This window comes from Podarcis filfolensis (assembly GCF_964270895.1).
Source record: "Podarcis filfolensis genome assembly, chromosome: 7".
Lineage (NCBI taxonomy): Eukaryota > Metazoa > Chordata > Lepidosauria > Squamata > Lacertidae > Podarcis > Podarcis filfolensis.
In genome coordinates this window covers 44,653,566-44,668,413 of record NC_139603.1, presented here as the reverse complement: position 1 = coordinate 44,668,413, position 14,848 = coordinate 44,653,566, and the positions used below count along the sequence as shown (strand labels likewise).

The following is a 14,848-nucleotide window of genomic DNA, read 5'->3' as shown; positions in this document are numbered from 1 at the left end:
TCCTTCATTGGGCATTTCATAGCTGCTGGAGAGTGGACCCAGACCTGCATGATACGCCAGCTCTGAGTGGCAGGCAGTGGGCAGGGCTGCCCTGGGTGGGAAGAAAGTTATAGTGGAGTGGAGATTGAAGTCTTGATTTTTTTAAAAAAATGCTTTGTGTGGCAGCGTCTAATCTTGCCCCCTTCTAAAATTTATAAAATGAGGATTAAGTGGTTTTCTCAGAACAGTGGAGGGTGTGTGTGCTGTGTCCCATTGGTGTAGTGGTGGTAGCATTTTCCCTTCTTCTGATATGGAATGCTGTGGTGAGGGGACAAAAATGGGGAGCTGTTAAGGGTCAGGCGGCGGGAAGTGAGAAATGTTCTTATTTTCATCTGAGGAATGTTAGAAGGTATGTTCTCATGCTGCCATTTAATAACTATACCCTTCCATTTTGGAATAACCAGAATTCTTTATTTTATTTTGCGGCAATCAGTGAACTCATCCAAGACATTTATGGCTATTTTAATATAAATATGAGTAGAGACAGGAATCCTGACAGAAGGTGGGGCAGGAGAGGCAGAAGATTGCAAATACAGCCCTTACAAGAAAATTAGTTCTGATCTAAAGGATCATTTATATGCAGAAATGGAGAATTGGTGGAGCAGGAAACTGCTGAACTGGCAGTAGAAGCAGGAGGGTTTGGGAACATGGACAAAGGATAAAGACAGTGTCTATGGCCAGAGGAAGGATGGGATAAAAACTGGAAGAAAACATAAAAGGACTTGGCTTAAAAAGGCCCAAACCCAGAAAAATGTGACCAGTTCAAATATGCAGTTTTGGGTTGATCACAATTATCCAGTTTATTAAATGATTTCTTCATGAAGAAAGCTAAGGTTAAGTTTTTAAAGCTGACCTTCAACATATAAATGCACATTTTAAAATGCTTATATTCCTTCAGCTTAAGTTTCTTTCATAGTCTCAGCGTTTAGAAACATGACTGTTAATTTGTTTCTAGGAGTATTTTATTTTATTTATTGAATTTATATACTGCCCTACACCTGCAAGTCTCAGACTGGAACATGTTGATTCGGAATTCAAAATGCAACATGTTGCATTTCAGTTCCCCCATTCTGGCTGTAGCCTTTCAGGATGCCAGAAATCTCACCCAATTGCTTTTAGGGCACCCTTCTATCGGACATAGCATTTTTATAAGAAAACAAGAACTTGCTATCCTTTCTTCCATGTGCATGCAAATGTACTTTTCACCTGGGGTCTGTGGATCCTGGTGACTATATGTAGACATGTACATATGCTGTATGTATTTGCTGACACACACCCCAATTTTACTACTCTCTGGCTATGTGGCATGACCCTTTATCATAATAAGGCAAAACTGACAACCCACAGTGCTGCATCTTCAGAAATTATGATCCCTGTTGTAATTAGAAGATTTGCCCTTGTATAGTTCTGTGTAAGAATGATGCCTTCAAACAAGGCTAGTCTTGTTACAGTTAGTTTGTATGGATCACTACATGCATAAGAGCTGGATGAAGACCAACAAACAAGAAAAGACTGAGACAAAAGGCAGCTGTTAGAAACAGGCAAGAGCTTTTTATTTCATCTGGCACAGGATTAGGCAGTCAACCCAAAAAACAATCTATCAAAAAGAAACATTTATTTCCCAGGAAGTACCCCCACACAAAGTTCACTAACATTGAGCCATCATTGTGCACTTCATTCTTATTCTAGCAGTGAGTACCCCTTTGAAGTAGAGAAATCTTATAAATCAATGAATTAGCTTTTGATAGCGTTCTTATTTTGATATGCCATGCTAAAATGTAGGCAATGTAGCAATAATCTTGGACAGAAGGTTACTGTCCAAGCACAAATTCTGTGCAGAACAATACAGAACAACCCTATGCACGCTTACTCAGAGGTAAACACCACTGTGTTCGGTGGGGCTTTTCCCCCAAGTTGTGTGCTTAGAATTGCATCCTTTGGGTGGATTCTGATGCCGTGCTTCAAAATAATGATGATGATACTATTGCTTGTGTAGTGCAGCTTTCCCAAGCCTGGTACTCTCCAAGTGTTTGGACTACAATTACCATTTCCCCCAATTATTCAACATTGTGACTACGCCTGATGGGAGTTGTAGTCCAAAACATCTGGAGACTAGGTAGGGGAAGCCTGGTGTAGCGGCAACTGAAGGTATAACATTGTCACATGAACCACTGTTTGATTGTCTGAAAGAAGCTGATACTGTTTTTTACTATGACCTGACCTAGTTCTGGGAATCCACCTTTCAGCCACTTAAAAATAACTTTTCCCACATTTTAATAGCAAGTTTGAAACTGAGCTATGTGAACGTGTTGTTACAAATGGAATAGTGGACCTGTTCAAGGAAAGATACTTTTATCATGGGACATATCAATTAAACTGACCAAGTAGTACTTATTTATTTTTTTGGCTGTTTTATAACCCACTCTTCATTAAAATCAATATGAAAGGCTTACAAAGCAAATATTGTGACAATGGAAAAGGAATCTGGTTTCAGAATCTATTTTTTAAAGCTTGATGCCTTAACAAGGAGCATGGTCTCCTATCCCATCAACAGCTGCCACAGGTAAAAAGCTGATTTGGCATTCACAGAAATGTAAGATTATACTTGGATACTCTATTCCAAAACAGCACAATATGACGAGGGAAAGAAACAGATAATCTAAAGCCTCACATAACTAATCAGTCTATGCTTGTTCACTATGTAACAGAAGATGATTGTGCTGGAAGGAACAAGTTAAATATGCAAATAGGAAATCTTCAACAATAAATTAATTTAAAATGATTGGATGAGGGCTGCTTCCTACATTATAGGAGGAAGAGAGTTCCTGTGAGTCAGGTAGGAGTGGAAACACAACATAGTAATGTCTGTATTAATTATGTAGGATAGTAGAAGGTGCACCAACTTACATGTGTTATTAGAGTAAAAGAAACACTTTACAGCACAATCATATGCACATTTAGAAGTGAATCCCATTGTGTTCAATGCAATCAGAATTGCATTCTTATACAGAAAGCTACCTATTCAACTGGGAATGTATTTTGCAAAATTTTCACTGTTGTGCATTACCTGATTGTGATTTTCACTGGGTTAGCTAAGTATATTAGCTATTTCTCCATGATATTTACAGATATAGGAGTCACTTATTAAAATATGCCTATTGATAGAATATGGAAGATAGTTCCAAGAAGAAGGTCCCAAAGACAAGACAAAACCTTCATCTCAATTGAAAGCTTTGTAGGAGCTGCAGTGAACAAAGGGGACACAAGGATGGAGCTGTCCCCAGCATATTGGGCATCAATGAAATGGCTAGCAAACCCATCCCAGCCTGTGGATGTGTACAGGGCCAGTGGCAGATTTGTGACCTAGCTGAGAGAATGTGACACCAACTGTGAGCTAGACATAAAGCAGCCATTATTTATCTTGCTCCTGGCCATTGGAATCACAGAAAATGTGATGGCCATGTATTAGCTCGCTCATAGGTGCCAGTTTATACTATCAACCACCATGCATTCCAGCTGGGTCACAAGCCCATGGTGGCCCTGCGTACTCCTATAGATGATCACTGGGGTGGAGTGAGCACCTAAACTTGGCCTGAGATTCCACACATGCAAACACTACTGGACAATGGTTCTTAATTTTTATATAATTTATCTATAGATTATTTTCTCTTGATATATACTCTTTAAAAATATTTTTTTAAACTTTTGATCTGTGCTAACGAGTCACTTTTACTTCACAGAAGCTCCTACCACTCAATTCAGTTGGAAATCTGTGAATTTGGCCTTTATCAGTAAAAATAGCCATACAGATGGCCGTTTATGTATTTCAAAGGCTAAAAAATAGACTTTCATTTTTTCCTTCAATGAAAGGATACCATGAATGAACTGTGAATAGAAAGCTAAATCAAAACAGTAAAGGACATGACCCAGCCCAAATTAAGTAGTTTTAAGTCCCACAGCTTTTAGCAAGAGAACATGAAACACACACTTAACTCTCTTATTGGAATGGAACTTAGAAGTGCTTAACTATGGCTAGATTGTGCCCAGATTATTTGCTGAAACAAATAGTGCTCTAAAGTTTTAGAATAGAAAATATAATATATATACTGTATATTTAAGCTAATACTCAAAAATAGTTAGCTGGTTGTACCTTTCGCTAACATAAAGCACATTACAGAGCTAAATTTCACACAAGAAATTAGAGGGCACCTATTGTATGTGCAAAAATTGTACAGAAGGAATATATTTGTACAATATTTCTTTAGGCTTGCTCTTCTATTTGTACCCATCTAAACACCATATTGTGGCCAATTGGAAGAATGTCTCTGTAATGCACATTAAAATGCCTGTTACATTAAACAAATGGTATTGATGTTTGAATACAGAAAACATGTTTTTTAGACATAGACAAATACAAATTTTGGTGCGTTTACCACTTTTATTTCACTATGCAGAAACATACATTCACCATGTGTTGTGATGTGACTGACAGTGTAATGAAGACAGTATCCCTCAAGTGAATGTGATAACCAATACCAAATAATGTTTAGTAGGTGTTCTGTACAGTTTAAGGCTTAACTCTGACCTAGGAAATGCTGACCAGACTCTGAAAATAAACATTTTTCTCTGAGAACAGAAGGGAAATCAATACAAAAAATGTCAAAAAATCAGACTAATATTTCTGAAATGGTAAGGAAAACACAAATTTTCTTTAAAATAACCACAACGTAATTTATAGAATGAGGGTTTGTGAAGGGTGACTGAATTTCTAATTTTAAAGTCTGAACAATGCTAAAATTATTACTATCTATTAAAGGTCTCAAACCAGGTAAACAAAGCACATTTTGTAAGCATTTAAATAAGATTAGCGATTTGCCATTGTTTATTGGACAAGAGTAATAAAACCAGATGAAAACAATTATATGATTCAAGTTGTTTACTGAACAGTGTGTGTTATTGGCACATCTAACGTGATAAAACATTATACACAGTACCTATACAGCTTCTAGCATTTCAGGGCAATCTTCACTTACCCTAAACAAAAGTTTTGCCACCTAAGAAACTGTGGTTTGTTTAGATTTTCAATAACTGAAGGCATGAACTGATTCATGTGTAGCATGAGATCACTGTTTTATATTGTTGATGAACGTGCAGGTATAGATGGAAACTTAGTTTAGGAAAATTAAAATGCTGTGTTTTTTGTAATTTGTTCATTGCTTCATGCAAATATTGGGTTGCTAATGCTGATTCAGATTGCTGTAAATGGGACGATATTTCTGCCAGTGTCTTTAGTAACAATCAAGATTGATTCTTCCACATTGAAAATTTCTCTGGAGAGATGCAAGCCTGCTGGATTAGAACCAAGATTGTAGGCTCTGGTATTCCCACGTATGACTGAATTCATAAGGAAGCTACTTTATTCCTGCAGTAGAGAGAGTGTAGTTAAGATCTGGAAGCAACTGATTTAAAGCAGTAAATAAAACAAAAGTATTACAATGATTGCCACTAAAATTAAGACCAGATTCAAAGCCAATTGCAGTTAATGAGATTATAATTTGTATGAGGAATGTTTCGGGTTTATATGCTTTTTTTCTAGAACAATATACAGAATACATTAAATTATTCTTGAATTAATTTAAGATTCTGAGCTTTATGAAGACAGGGATCTATCTTTTTAAAAATGATTAGATGACAGTAGACAAAACAAAGCCCTTGGATATTTTAGATCAATAAAAAGATATGCAAATAAAATTTGCATCTCAATTATTTAAAGAGTTTAAAAATAGGGAAGGAGCTACAGTACAGTAGTAAATCACATACTCTGCACGGAGAAGAACTCAGATTCAATCCCTGGTATCTCCTATTGAAGGGACTAAGGAGATAGGCTAGAAAGACCCTGCTTGAGACCTCAGGAAAGCCAATGAGTACTAGGGCAGGTGGACCAATGGTCAGATTCCGTAAGGTATATTGAATTGAAAGAATTGTTGAATGTTCAGAACAGAAAATTATCTTTAGCTCTCATTTTACTAAATGGGCCTAACCAAGGATGTTTTTTCTTTATCAGGTACTGATCTACTGGCCCTGCCTTTCACCTCAGAACAGCTTTGTCTCCTCTTCTCTATCATTACCACACTTCTAGCCAGCAGTTTGTAAATCTGCTAAGGGTACACGATGCACTGTCCTAATATTCCACATGAAAACATAATTTATATCATTATTTGTCAATACTTGTTGCTTGAAAATTATGCTGTCGATTAAAAAAAGCAGAAAAGTCTTTTTCCCCTCCTTTTTTTTGCACACAACATTCAAAGCCACCTACAGATGATGTAGTAATAAGAGCTCTTGCATAGCATGTTAGTATGCACAATATATTCTAGCACATGCATTCAGTAACTGACACATTTTCAAGATGCCCATTTAGCCAGAATTTGTCAGCATGCCTTTATTGAATTGCAGCAATTAGAAAAACTATGAATGTCTCTCTTCAAGAAATAATGTAATTATTTGGGACGAACACAAACAGAGACAAAGACCAGCACTTATTTCTCAGTAAAACCGAGAAAATGATATAATTTAAACGAAATGTCAACCATACCTGAACAGCTTTGCCCTAAAAGTCTAAAATTTGTATGACATTATTTTATGAAATGCTTCCCTTCCCCCACAAGCCAAATGCATACAGTCTTTTCAGCTTTGGAAATTACAGAGCAAGATACTGGATTGCGGAAAATGCATAGCAACTAGCAAGCAGACAGAAGCAAATGGGTTTCTTCTATTTCTCTAACTGGCATTAATAGGGAGAGTGGGAGAAAGTTCTGCCCCCAAAACATAACGTTCAGAATCACTGTTTTCACAAATGCCAGAGAGAATAAATAGAAAGGGTTAGAGATGAACTATGAAGGAAGAAATGATCTTTGACACATGCCAGCCCACGAGTGCCTGGGAAAAATCTCATCTTCTTACCTGTGATCAATCCTCCCCATCTTCAGGTGTGATTTCTGTTTCTTTATGTACCACTACTTTGGTCACTGACATGTCAGGGTGCTGCTCTTTGGCCTCTTTAATTGCCTGAGCCAGCGCCTAGCCCAAGGAAACCACAGAAGGGCAAAAACAAGAAGGAGGTGGAACATGCATGATCAGTAGCAAGGTGAAGAGAGATTCATGATAAATTACACAATTTGCAAATGAGGAAAAGTGATTCAAAATAGGAATTTCATCTTTGATCTAAGTACTAATAATCCAGTTTAATTTAAAGGCATGCCAGTACTAATACTGCTTTTTTCGGTTTACAGTTAAAAACAGCAGGTTAGCTTACGGATAGTTTAGTTGCTTTATAGATTATACCTGATCATGGTCAATGTCTGCATCGCCTGTGATGACTATTCGCTTTTCAATTCTTGTTTCTGATATGCCTCCTTTCACTGTCTAAAGGGAAGGAACAAATGTAGGCTTCAAATAAAACATACTTTTTGCTCTTCAAAGAAGGGGAAAATCCTTATTTGAGTTTTGCTGAAAGAAATGTATGTTGAGTGTTTCAAAATGGTTGACATCAATTATAAATGTATTTCTGTAGAATCTGTATCTAATATATATTTTGTATTATTGCTTGTTTGTTTGTGATGCAGTTTTGGACACCTCTTAATATATTGCAACCAAATTTTGCATAATAGTTCCTGAGATAAAGGAGCAGTTTTGCTTTTCTGCTAAATGTTCATCCTGGATCAGTACAGCAATCACTCTGTGCTATACCTTTCATTTTTCCATCATCATCGTTGTTGCTGCTGTTGCTGTTGTTGCTGCTGCTGCATTTATTAGTTGCTTTATACAGAAATAAATAGCTCAAAGTGACTGAACAGAATAAAATACAAACTAATAAAATGTATTAAAAAGTATATGGTCCAGGCAAAGTGGGGAGGGTACTCTGTGTAACTGTTCACAATGGACCACTGCTTCTTTTCCATTTCTGTATTGGCACTTAAAGCCACAATACATCTTATTCTTTGTCAGCTATTTTGTGTAAACAAAAACAGACATTATAATTACAAATAATTACAAATGAACTGTGTGGCTGTTGCTTGTGCCTGTAAGCATATGAGATAATAATGGTTATTACTGGTCACTACTGAATTCTTCAGAATTAAGCCAAGAAAGGTCATTGCAATAACATCTGAGATGCACAACTGTTTCTAGTAAATATCCCTAAATCAACTGCTTGGTGAATATGCATGTAAGATGCAATATGACGTGTGTGTATAGACACAGCAGCAGATCTGGCACTCTTTAAGTCATTCCTGAATTAATTAAAAACTTTATTGAAAAAATTAAAAATTATTACCAAACACAAAGTTTTGTCTTCCAAAACATATTTGAGAAAGCAGAGTTCTGAGAAACTTACTTTAGTGATGTGTGTAGTAGTTGTAGTACTGGTAGTTTCAGATGTGATGGTCTGTGCACTCATCAGAACTCCTGGTTCAGAGTCAGCACTAGGATCCGCCTAAAACAAGCAAGCAACTATTACCCTAATGTGATGAAAATATTGTTAATCATCTGAATGTATTAGTGTACAGTGGGAAAATACTCATTTAACCTGGGATTTAAAAGGCTACAATTTTTAGTACCGAAACACAGAGGGAATGGCAATTTTCTTATCATTGAAAACCAAATAACAATGTATCACAGGGCAAACAGCTTCCTTATTATTTTAATATAATTAACATACCATTCATCTTTTACTTCTGCTAGCTTGATTGTGAGTCATAATTAGGAATATGTTGCATGCATTCTATGCAAATTGGAAAAAACCCTCAAATAAGCCTTTGAAAACTTGATATGAAACTAACTTGACAATTGAAATATGAAGTTTAACCTGTATCCTTTCTTAAATATTTATTTCTTTAGCACAAACATGCCAATATTATCTAAAGTGTATTCTAAATTATTTTTAAAAAAAACAAAAATGGGATTTACAGCACCAGTTAGGACGTTCAAAATTATATTGGAGGTCTCTTAGTCCAGATTCAATTAGATTTTGTACACACATTGCATTGGCTTTGGTATGTCACTACTAGCACCTTCATAGCATCTGTGTTATGTTATGTCTCACCTCTGAGGACTCATATGTAATGGTTTTTGTTTCAGTATGAACGATGGGCACTTCCTTCATAGAAATTTCCAACTTCTCCCCACCTGAAGAAACACTGCCAAAACTGACTGACTCAGTCTTCACAATTGGTGACTGTTTCAATGAAAAAAGGTAATTGTATGATATATCAAAGTAGTTCAAGTTTTGTAGTAATTGCAAAGGAAAAATGTAAAAGAAATGTCCTCTGCTACAGCAAGGGAAAAAGGATCTCTATTATACAGAAAGAAATACTCAGAAACATATCATAAGCACTTTAAAGTACTATTTATATCTCTTTCAGGACTATACTTATTTGGAGCCATCTTTAGAAAATAGGCAGCTATGGACTTTTCATACCTTAATTTTCATTTTGTTGTAGCCCAGACTAGCTTAAACTTATTTTCTTTCACTAACATATGCCATGTGTAATCAAAACCCATGTTTATACCCATAGCAATTTGAGAGATGGGGGATTCTTATTAATGAGCTGAGAAATCTATACAGTAGAGACCATTCTTCGCAACTTTGACAAGTACCGTATTTTTTGCACCATAACACTCACTTTTTTCCTCCTAGAAAGTAAGGGGAAATGTCTGTGCGTGTTATGGAGCGAATGCCTGCGGGTGGCGGGGGGGATCTGCTGCAGTCGTGAGCAGAGGATCCATGGTTCCCCTTCCTTCCCTCCTCCGTGGTTACAAAGCATGGATCCACATGGATCCTCAGGATTTTTGCATTGGGCTACTCCAAACTCACTGTCAGATCACACGTCTGTGGCCACAGCATGAACCACAAAAATCATATATCCACTATTTCATTTAGAATATTTTTTTTCTTGTTTTCCTCCTCTAAAAAACTACGTGCGTGTTATGGTCTGGTGCGTGTTATAGAGCGAAAAATACGGTATATCTAGTGCCTAAATAAAGTGACAGATCTTGATGTTTCCAGGGAACAGCCAGCAATATCCTTAAGCTCAGGATCAGGTAAGATCCATTGCAGTACCAGCATGGATAGTCCCTGATCCTCAGCACTATGGAATCTTCTTTATAAACTGCATGATGCCCAAAGAACAATAGAATAAAATAAATGAATCCAGCAACAAGCCTCAAGGCTGCCATGCAAGGGGGAAAACATGGACTGCATCATGAGACATTTGCTACACAGAACACACACAATCATGTAGGAGAACAGCTTGTACACCATGTGAATATTGCCACATGTATTTCATCTCATGAACATGCAGTGCTAATTGCATGCAATTGTGTACATGTGGTCTAAACTCAACTTTTCTACATGGAAGCCATCACAGCTAGGAAACCATCACACATGACTATGTCATTTAAGGTGAGAAACAAACTGCTTACAATAACCACCTAGCATTTGTTTTAACACTTCGTTAGTGAATCTAATTTAAAGAGGACACAAATGTATGCTTTTGTGCAGAATTGGCTGCTCAGATATTTTTAGTTACCTCAAAAAGAGGTTTTCTTTCCAGTGCATCCAAAGCATGGGCTGCTGCACTCGCCTCCTGATCGTGAGATACAGTAGCAGTTTCTTCCTGTTTGGTTAAAGCTTTTTCAGCCTCCTGCATCTTTTCCTCTTTAGCCCCCTCAGTCACAGCAGAGCCCTCCTTCCCTTTGATGCTAGAAGCCACATGCGATATTGCCTCTGCTGTAGTATCCAGCTGAACGCCAGCCAATTTAGCAGCATCCCCACTTGCATGCACACTCATCACATGTCTCTCCTCCACCATTACAGTTTCCTGCACAACCTTCTTCACAGCCTCCTGTTGCTTCTCCTCCTCTGTCTTCTTCTCACTAGAACGTATCTCCTGATCGGTTTTAGCTTCTGTTCTCTGCAGGGAAAAGAAGTTAATATCAAAAGCTAATGTGGCGTATAACTACAATGCTAAAGCGTATTAGTCTTGGCCAATTTTTCTTTGTTTTGCTTGCTTTTTTCCATTATACAGGGTGTTTGCTTGAGTTCTCATAAAACTGGATAGTGGTACAAAAGTTAACAGAATGTAATTTATCCTCATTTGAAATACTCATTTAAAGTCTCAGTGTACTTCCAATATATTAAACAGCTCAGAAGGAAACAACAGAAAATACCCAGTTGTTCTTTTCAGGGTTTTATGTGTGATCTAAATTGAGGGGAAAGCTAACCAGCATATGGTGTTATATTTTCCATGCAGATTTTGAAGATAGTAATGTATATAAAGTAACACTAGTACACCTACGTGCAAAATAAAAATCCAACTATCACCACAAAGTTTTTTGTTTTTTTTTTAAATCCCCAGTCCCATCAGGGTAAAATAATAATAAAATCTAAAGATGGAATCAAATGGCCACCTGTGCCCAGCTATGTGAAGTAGATGTAACCCCTCCTATGAACTCAGTTGGTTTTCTTGCAGACTCTATTAAAGTGAAGATATCTGAACCATCCAGAGCTTTTTCACCGGAGAGCTGTTTTGTCTAAATGGACAGAAAAATGTAGAGTCACACACAAGCACAAACACACAAATAGAAGCAGATACGCACTCGCACGCACACACATAAAAACACATTATGTTAATAGACAAAAACAGACAGACAAAGGAAAGGAGGTAAAGTGGCGGGGATACAGAGAGGAAAATAATGGGAAAATAAATTAGCACAAGTCTGTAATGACTATAAGCAGTAATCTAAAATTAAAAAAAACAAAGTTGTTAGCATTAGGATTTTGCTGGTCTTGTGAAGTATTTCCCCCCTTACAAAACAAGCCATAGCAGCATTCTACTGTTCAGTAACACTGAAAGCCTAAAAATGCCTGGTTTGTATTGTGTTAATTGGCTTAAACCATGAGGAAATAATAAGAAGCTGGGTTGGCTGTTGTCAACATAAAGCCAGGCAGCAAAAGGGCCGAAAGGCAGGGTAGTGAGGGTATTGCCTAAAGAAGTCATGCTTTTATCTTTAAGCTGTGGCAAAGTTGCATGTTACCACTACTCTTGATGCTGATGATTCAGTAACATAGTGAGCAGTAGCAATGGTCAAGGGTGGTTCTCTGGAATACTTCCACTCAGATATACTCTTTTCTTTCCGACCAAATGCCTCTCCTTTTAGTCTTTCACTGTCAAGAGGTTTCTCAGCTCTGGAAATCTGTATGTTGCCCAGTGTATCACGCAACTGCAAATCCTGGTCCATTTTTAAGGTCTTCTTCAAACTTTCGTCTTCAGGGCTCTGCAGCCGGGAGTCTGTCTCTTTAATAGGTGTCAAAGATTCAGATACCCTTCTTTTTGAATCAGATAATTTTCTGGCTCTCTCATCAGTAATTGGTTCTAGAATTTCATATTCTGCTACTACGGGAATGATTTTCACAGATTCTGGCACTGCCCTTTCCATTTTTTGAAATGCTTCGAGTGATGATGGCGCAGTTTTTTCTCCCTCTTTTACTTTAGTGGTCATGGTTAGAATTTTCCCAGAAACAGTATCGTAGGATTTTCCTAAGGTGTACATTTTCTGCTTATTGTAGTCTTTCGACTGCAATTCACCTTCCAAGTCCTCAAAGCTCTGTATGTCAGTGGATTTTAAAAGCTTGCCAGGGATGTCACCAGTTTTACTGCTCACAGTCATTACTTTGTATGTCACAATGGTTTTCGATTCACCATCAACTACCTCAGTGGGTACTTTGTCTACAATAACCCAATCCTCAGTGCCCTATATTTGAAATATAAAAGCTAAATTAGAACAACTAGTGGTTTACCTTTGTGTTAGGAAACTAAAATATAATACCTTTTAAGAAAGTACAATAGCCATCTAGAGATGATATACATTTTATCCTGTGTAGTTTTCAAAAGTCTGTAGGCATCTTAAGTATTTCAACTTGTAGAAACTAAACTTAACAACATAAGTAATATAAGAAGGAACATCATATTATTATTCCTAAACAAATTTACTTAAAATATATTGACTACTGAAAATATTGTATATTGCAGGGTAGTCTTATCAGAAGTTATTTACAATATTGTACAGTTTTCTATTCAGTATACATTACATTCTAAGGATTCAGTCCCAAACATGCATATTTAGAATATGTAGCAATGAAATAATTTGCACTTACTTCCAGCAATAATTTTTTAAAACCGGTGTGCAAGTATTACAGAGTTTGAATGAGACAAACTGGATCCTTGTTTGCTGAGAAGTGGTCAACATAATCTCCCTCTTGCAACTTAACCTTTAGTTCCACTGGCTAGGGGAGAAGTCTACAAGTTGCTCTACATTACTTTTTAAAGAGTATTCACAAAGCCATGATCCTTTCTCACATGAGCACAGAAGCGATTCTCATAAATTTATTTTCCCCCTTTCCCCAAACATGACTGCATGAGAAATGACCTAGGACAGCACTAGGATAGGGGTCACCAACGTGGCACCTGAAAAGTTATTGAGTGGTGTCCCTAACAGGGGCCCCAGATTTTGAGCTTTCTTTTTTTTAAAACAAAAAAAGTAAGTCTCTATCCTTCCTAGAAAGAAAGTTATGAAGCAAAATGTGTAGATAGCCTTCTATGTGATTTATGTGTAATTAGCCAACCTGTCAGTGTTTCTAGTCAATGTGTGAATTCAGAGTGGTTTTGGTAAGTGAGTTGTTTGAACACCAGGCAATAGGAATATCTGGAACTGAGGAATCTCTGGAATCTCTAAAGAACTGCTTTTTTCACCTTCTCCTTTGCGCACTTTTCCTGCTTTGTCTTATTTTACAGGGTTTTTGGAATCCGTATAGCTTGCTCTTTACTCTTTTCTTAGCAATCAGTATGAATATTTTCTGTGGTGGTTTCATCTGAGATCAGGTACTCCCTGGAAGTTATTTTCTGCAAATATTATTGTACTATAAGTACAGATGGAAGTTAAAGAATCCTTTCCTCAAGCGGCAAATACAAAATGTGAAAACTCTGCAAAGAACCTTAGGACTCAAACTCAGTGTACTCATTCACTGTATAGTTAATTGGCCTCCACAGTCACTTACGGACTCATTGTTAAAACCGTGTTTATGGAAGACAATCTTACACGGCTACGAGTGATCGCCAAAGAAGAAGAAGAAGAGTTAACTTACAGTACAGTGATAAATTTGTCTACTCAAAAGTAGGTCTCTTTGTGTTTAATGGAGCTTGCACCCAAGTTAGTGGATAGAGGAGAGCAGCTGAGGCTTTGGTTTAGGTTTATAATTGGGTGAAACAGGGTTAATGTGCCTTTCAGCTGTATCTCCACAACCAGGACCAGCAGGACATAGCTGACTTCCTGTGGCAAGCATGAGGTTGTTAGGGGAAAGGAGAGAGAAGCAACAATGACTGCACCCTCTCTAATTTTGTGTTATGCCACATCCCCATGGCATCCATTTCATCACTGGCACCCAGAGCACTCTCCCAAAATTCAGGTGTCCAAACTGGCTGGCAATCCTTGCCTTAGGGCAGTCTGGGGCTTAGCTTACACACAAATATGCCATTAAGGATTTGTGCCCTCTGAAGCTTGAATAACTTGACCAAGCATAGAGAGAGAGGCGAGCGAGGTTATAAGTATGTGCGCAACCTTTCCCTGTAAGCCTCTCTCCCTGCCTGGATATATTCACATGTGGAAGAACAAGAAGAGAAAATTGACTCTCTTGAATCCTAGGAGGATCTTTGATTGGGGGCACCATACTTGCATACTGACAGATATTGAC

General features: G+C 37.4%; 2 protein-coding genes across 51 annotated transcripts in view; one reads left to right on the top strand and one right to left on the bottom strand.

Annotated features, from left to right (window-relative positions):
• LOC310766424 (uncharacterized protein) overlaps window positions 1-14,848 on the top strand; it is a 189,227-nt gene that overhangs the window by 89,825 nt on the left and 84,554 nt on the right. The window lies entirely within an intron of this gene.
• The window catches only part of EPB41L3 (erythrocyte membrane protein band 4.1 like 3), a 130,982-nt gene continuing 117,704 nt past the window's right edge, over window positions 1,571-14,848 (bottom strand). For 23 of the 50 annotated variants that reach the window (XM_083622547.1, XM_083622517.1, XM_083622515.1 and 20 more), the window contains 8 exons: window positions 12,136-12,852; window positions 11,509-11,631; window positions 10,629-11,012; window positions 9,143-9,274; window positions 8,435-8,533; window positions 7,384-7,464; window positions 7,003-7,119; window positions 1,571-5,461 (listed from right to left, as the gene is read on the bottom strand). In XM_083622547.1, coding sequence (XP_083478673.1) covers window positions 7,009-7,119; window positions 7,384-7,464; window positions 8,435-8,533; window positions 9,143-9,274; window positions 10,629-11,012; window positions 11,509-11,631; window positions 12,136-12,852 — 1,647 coding nt within the window. In that variant the 3' untranslated portion in view covers window positions 1,571-5,461; window positions 7,003-7,008. The remainder of the gene's footprint in view (window positions 5,462-7,002; window positions 7,120-7,383; window positions 7,465-8,434; window positions 8,534-9,142; window positions 9,275-10,628; window positions 11,013-11,508; window positions 11,632-12,135; window positions 12,853-14,848) is intronic. The other 27 variants (XM_083622535.1, XM_083622536.1, XM_083622537.1 and 24 more) reach the window with 8 other exon arrangements.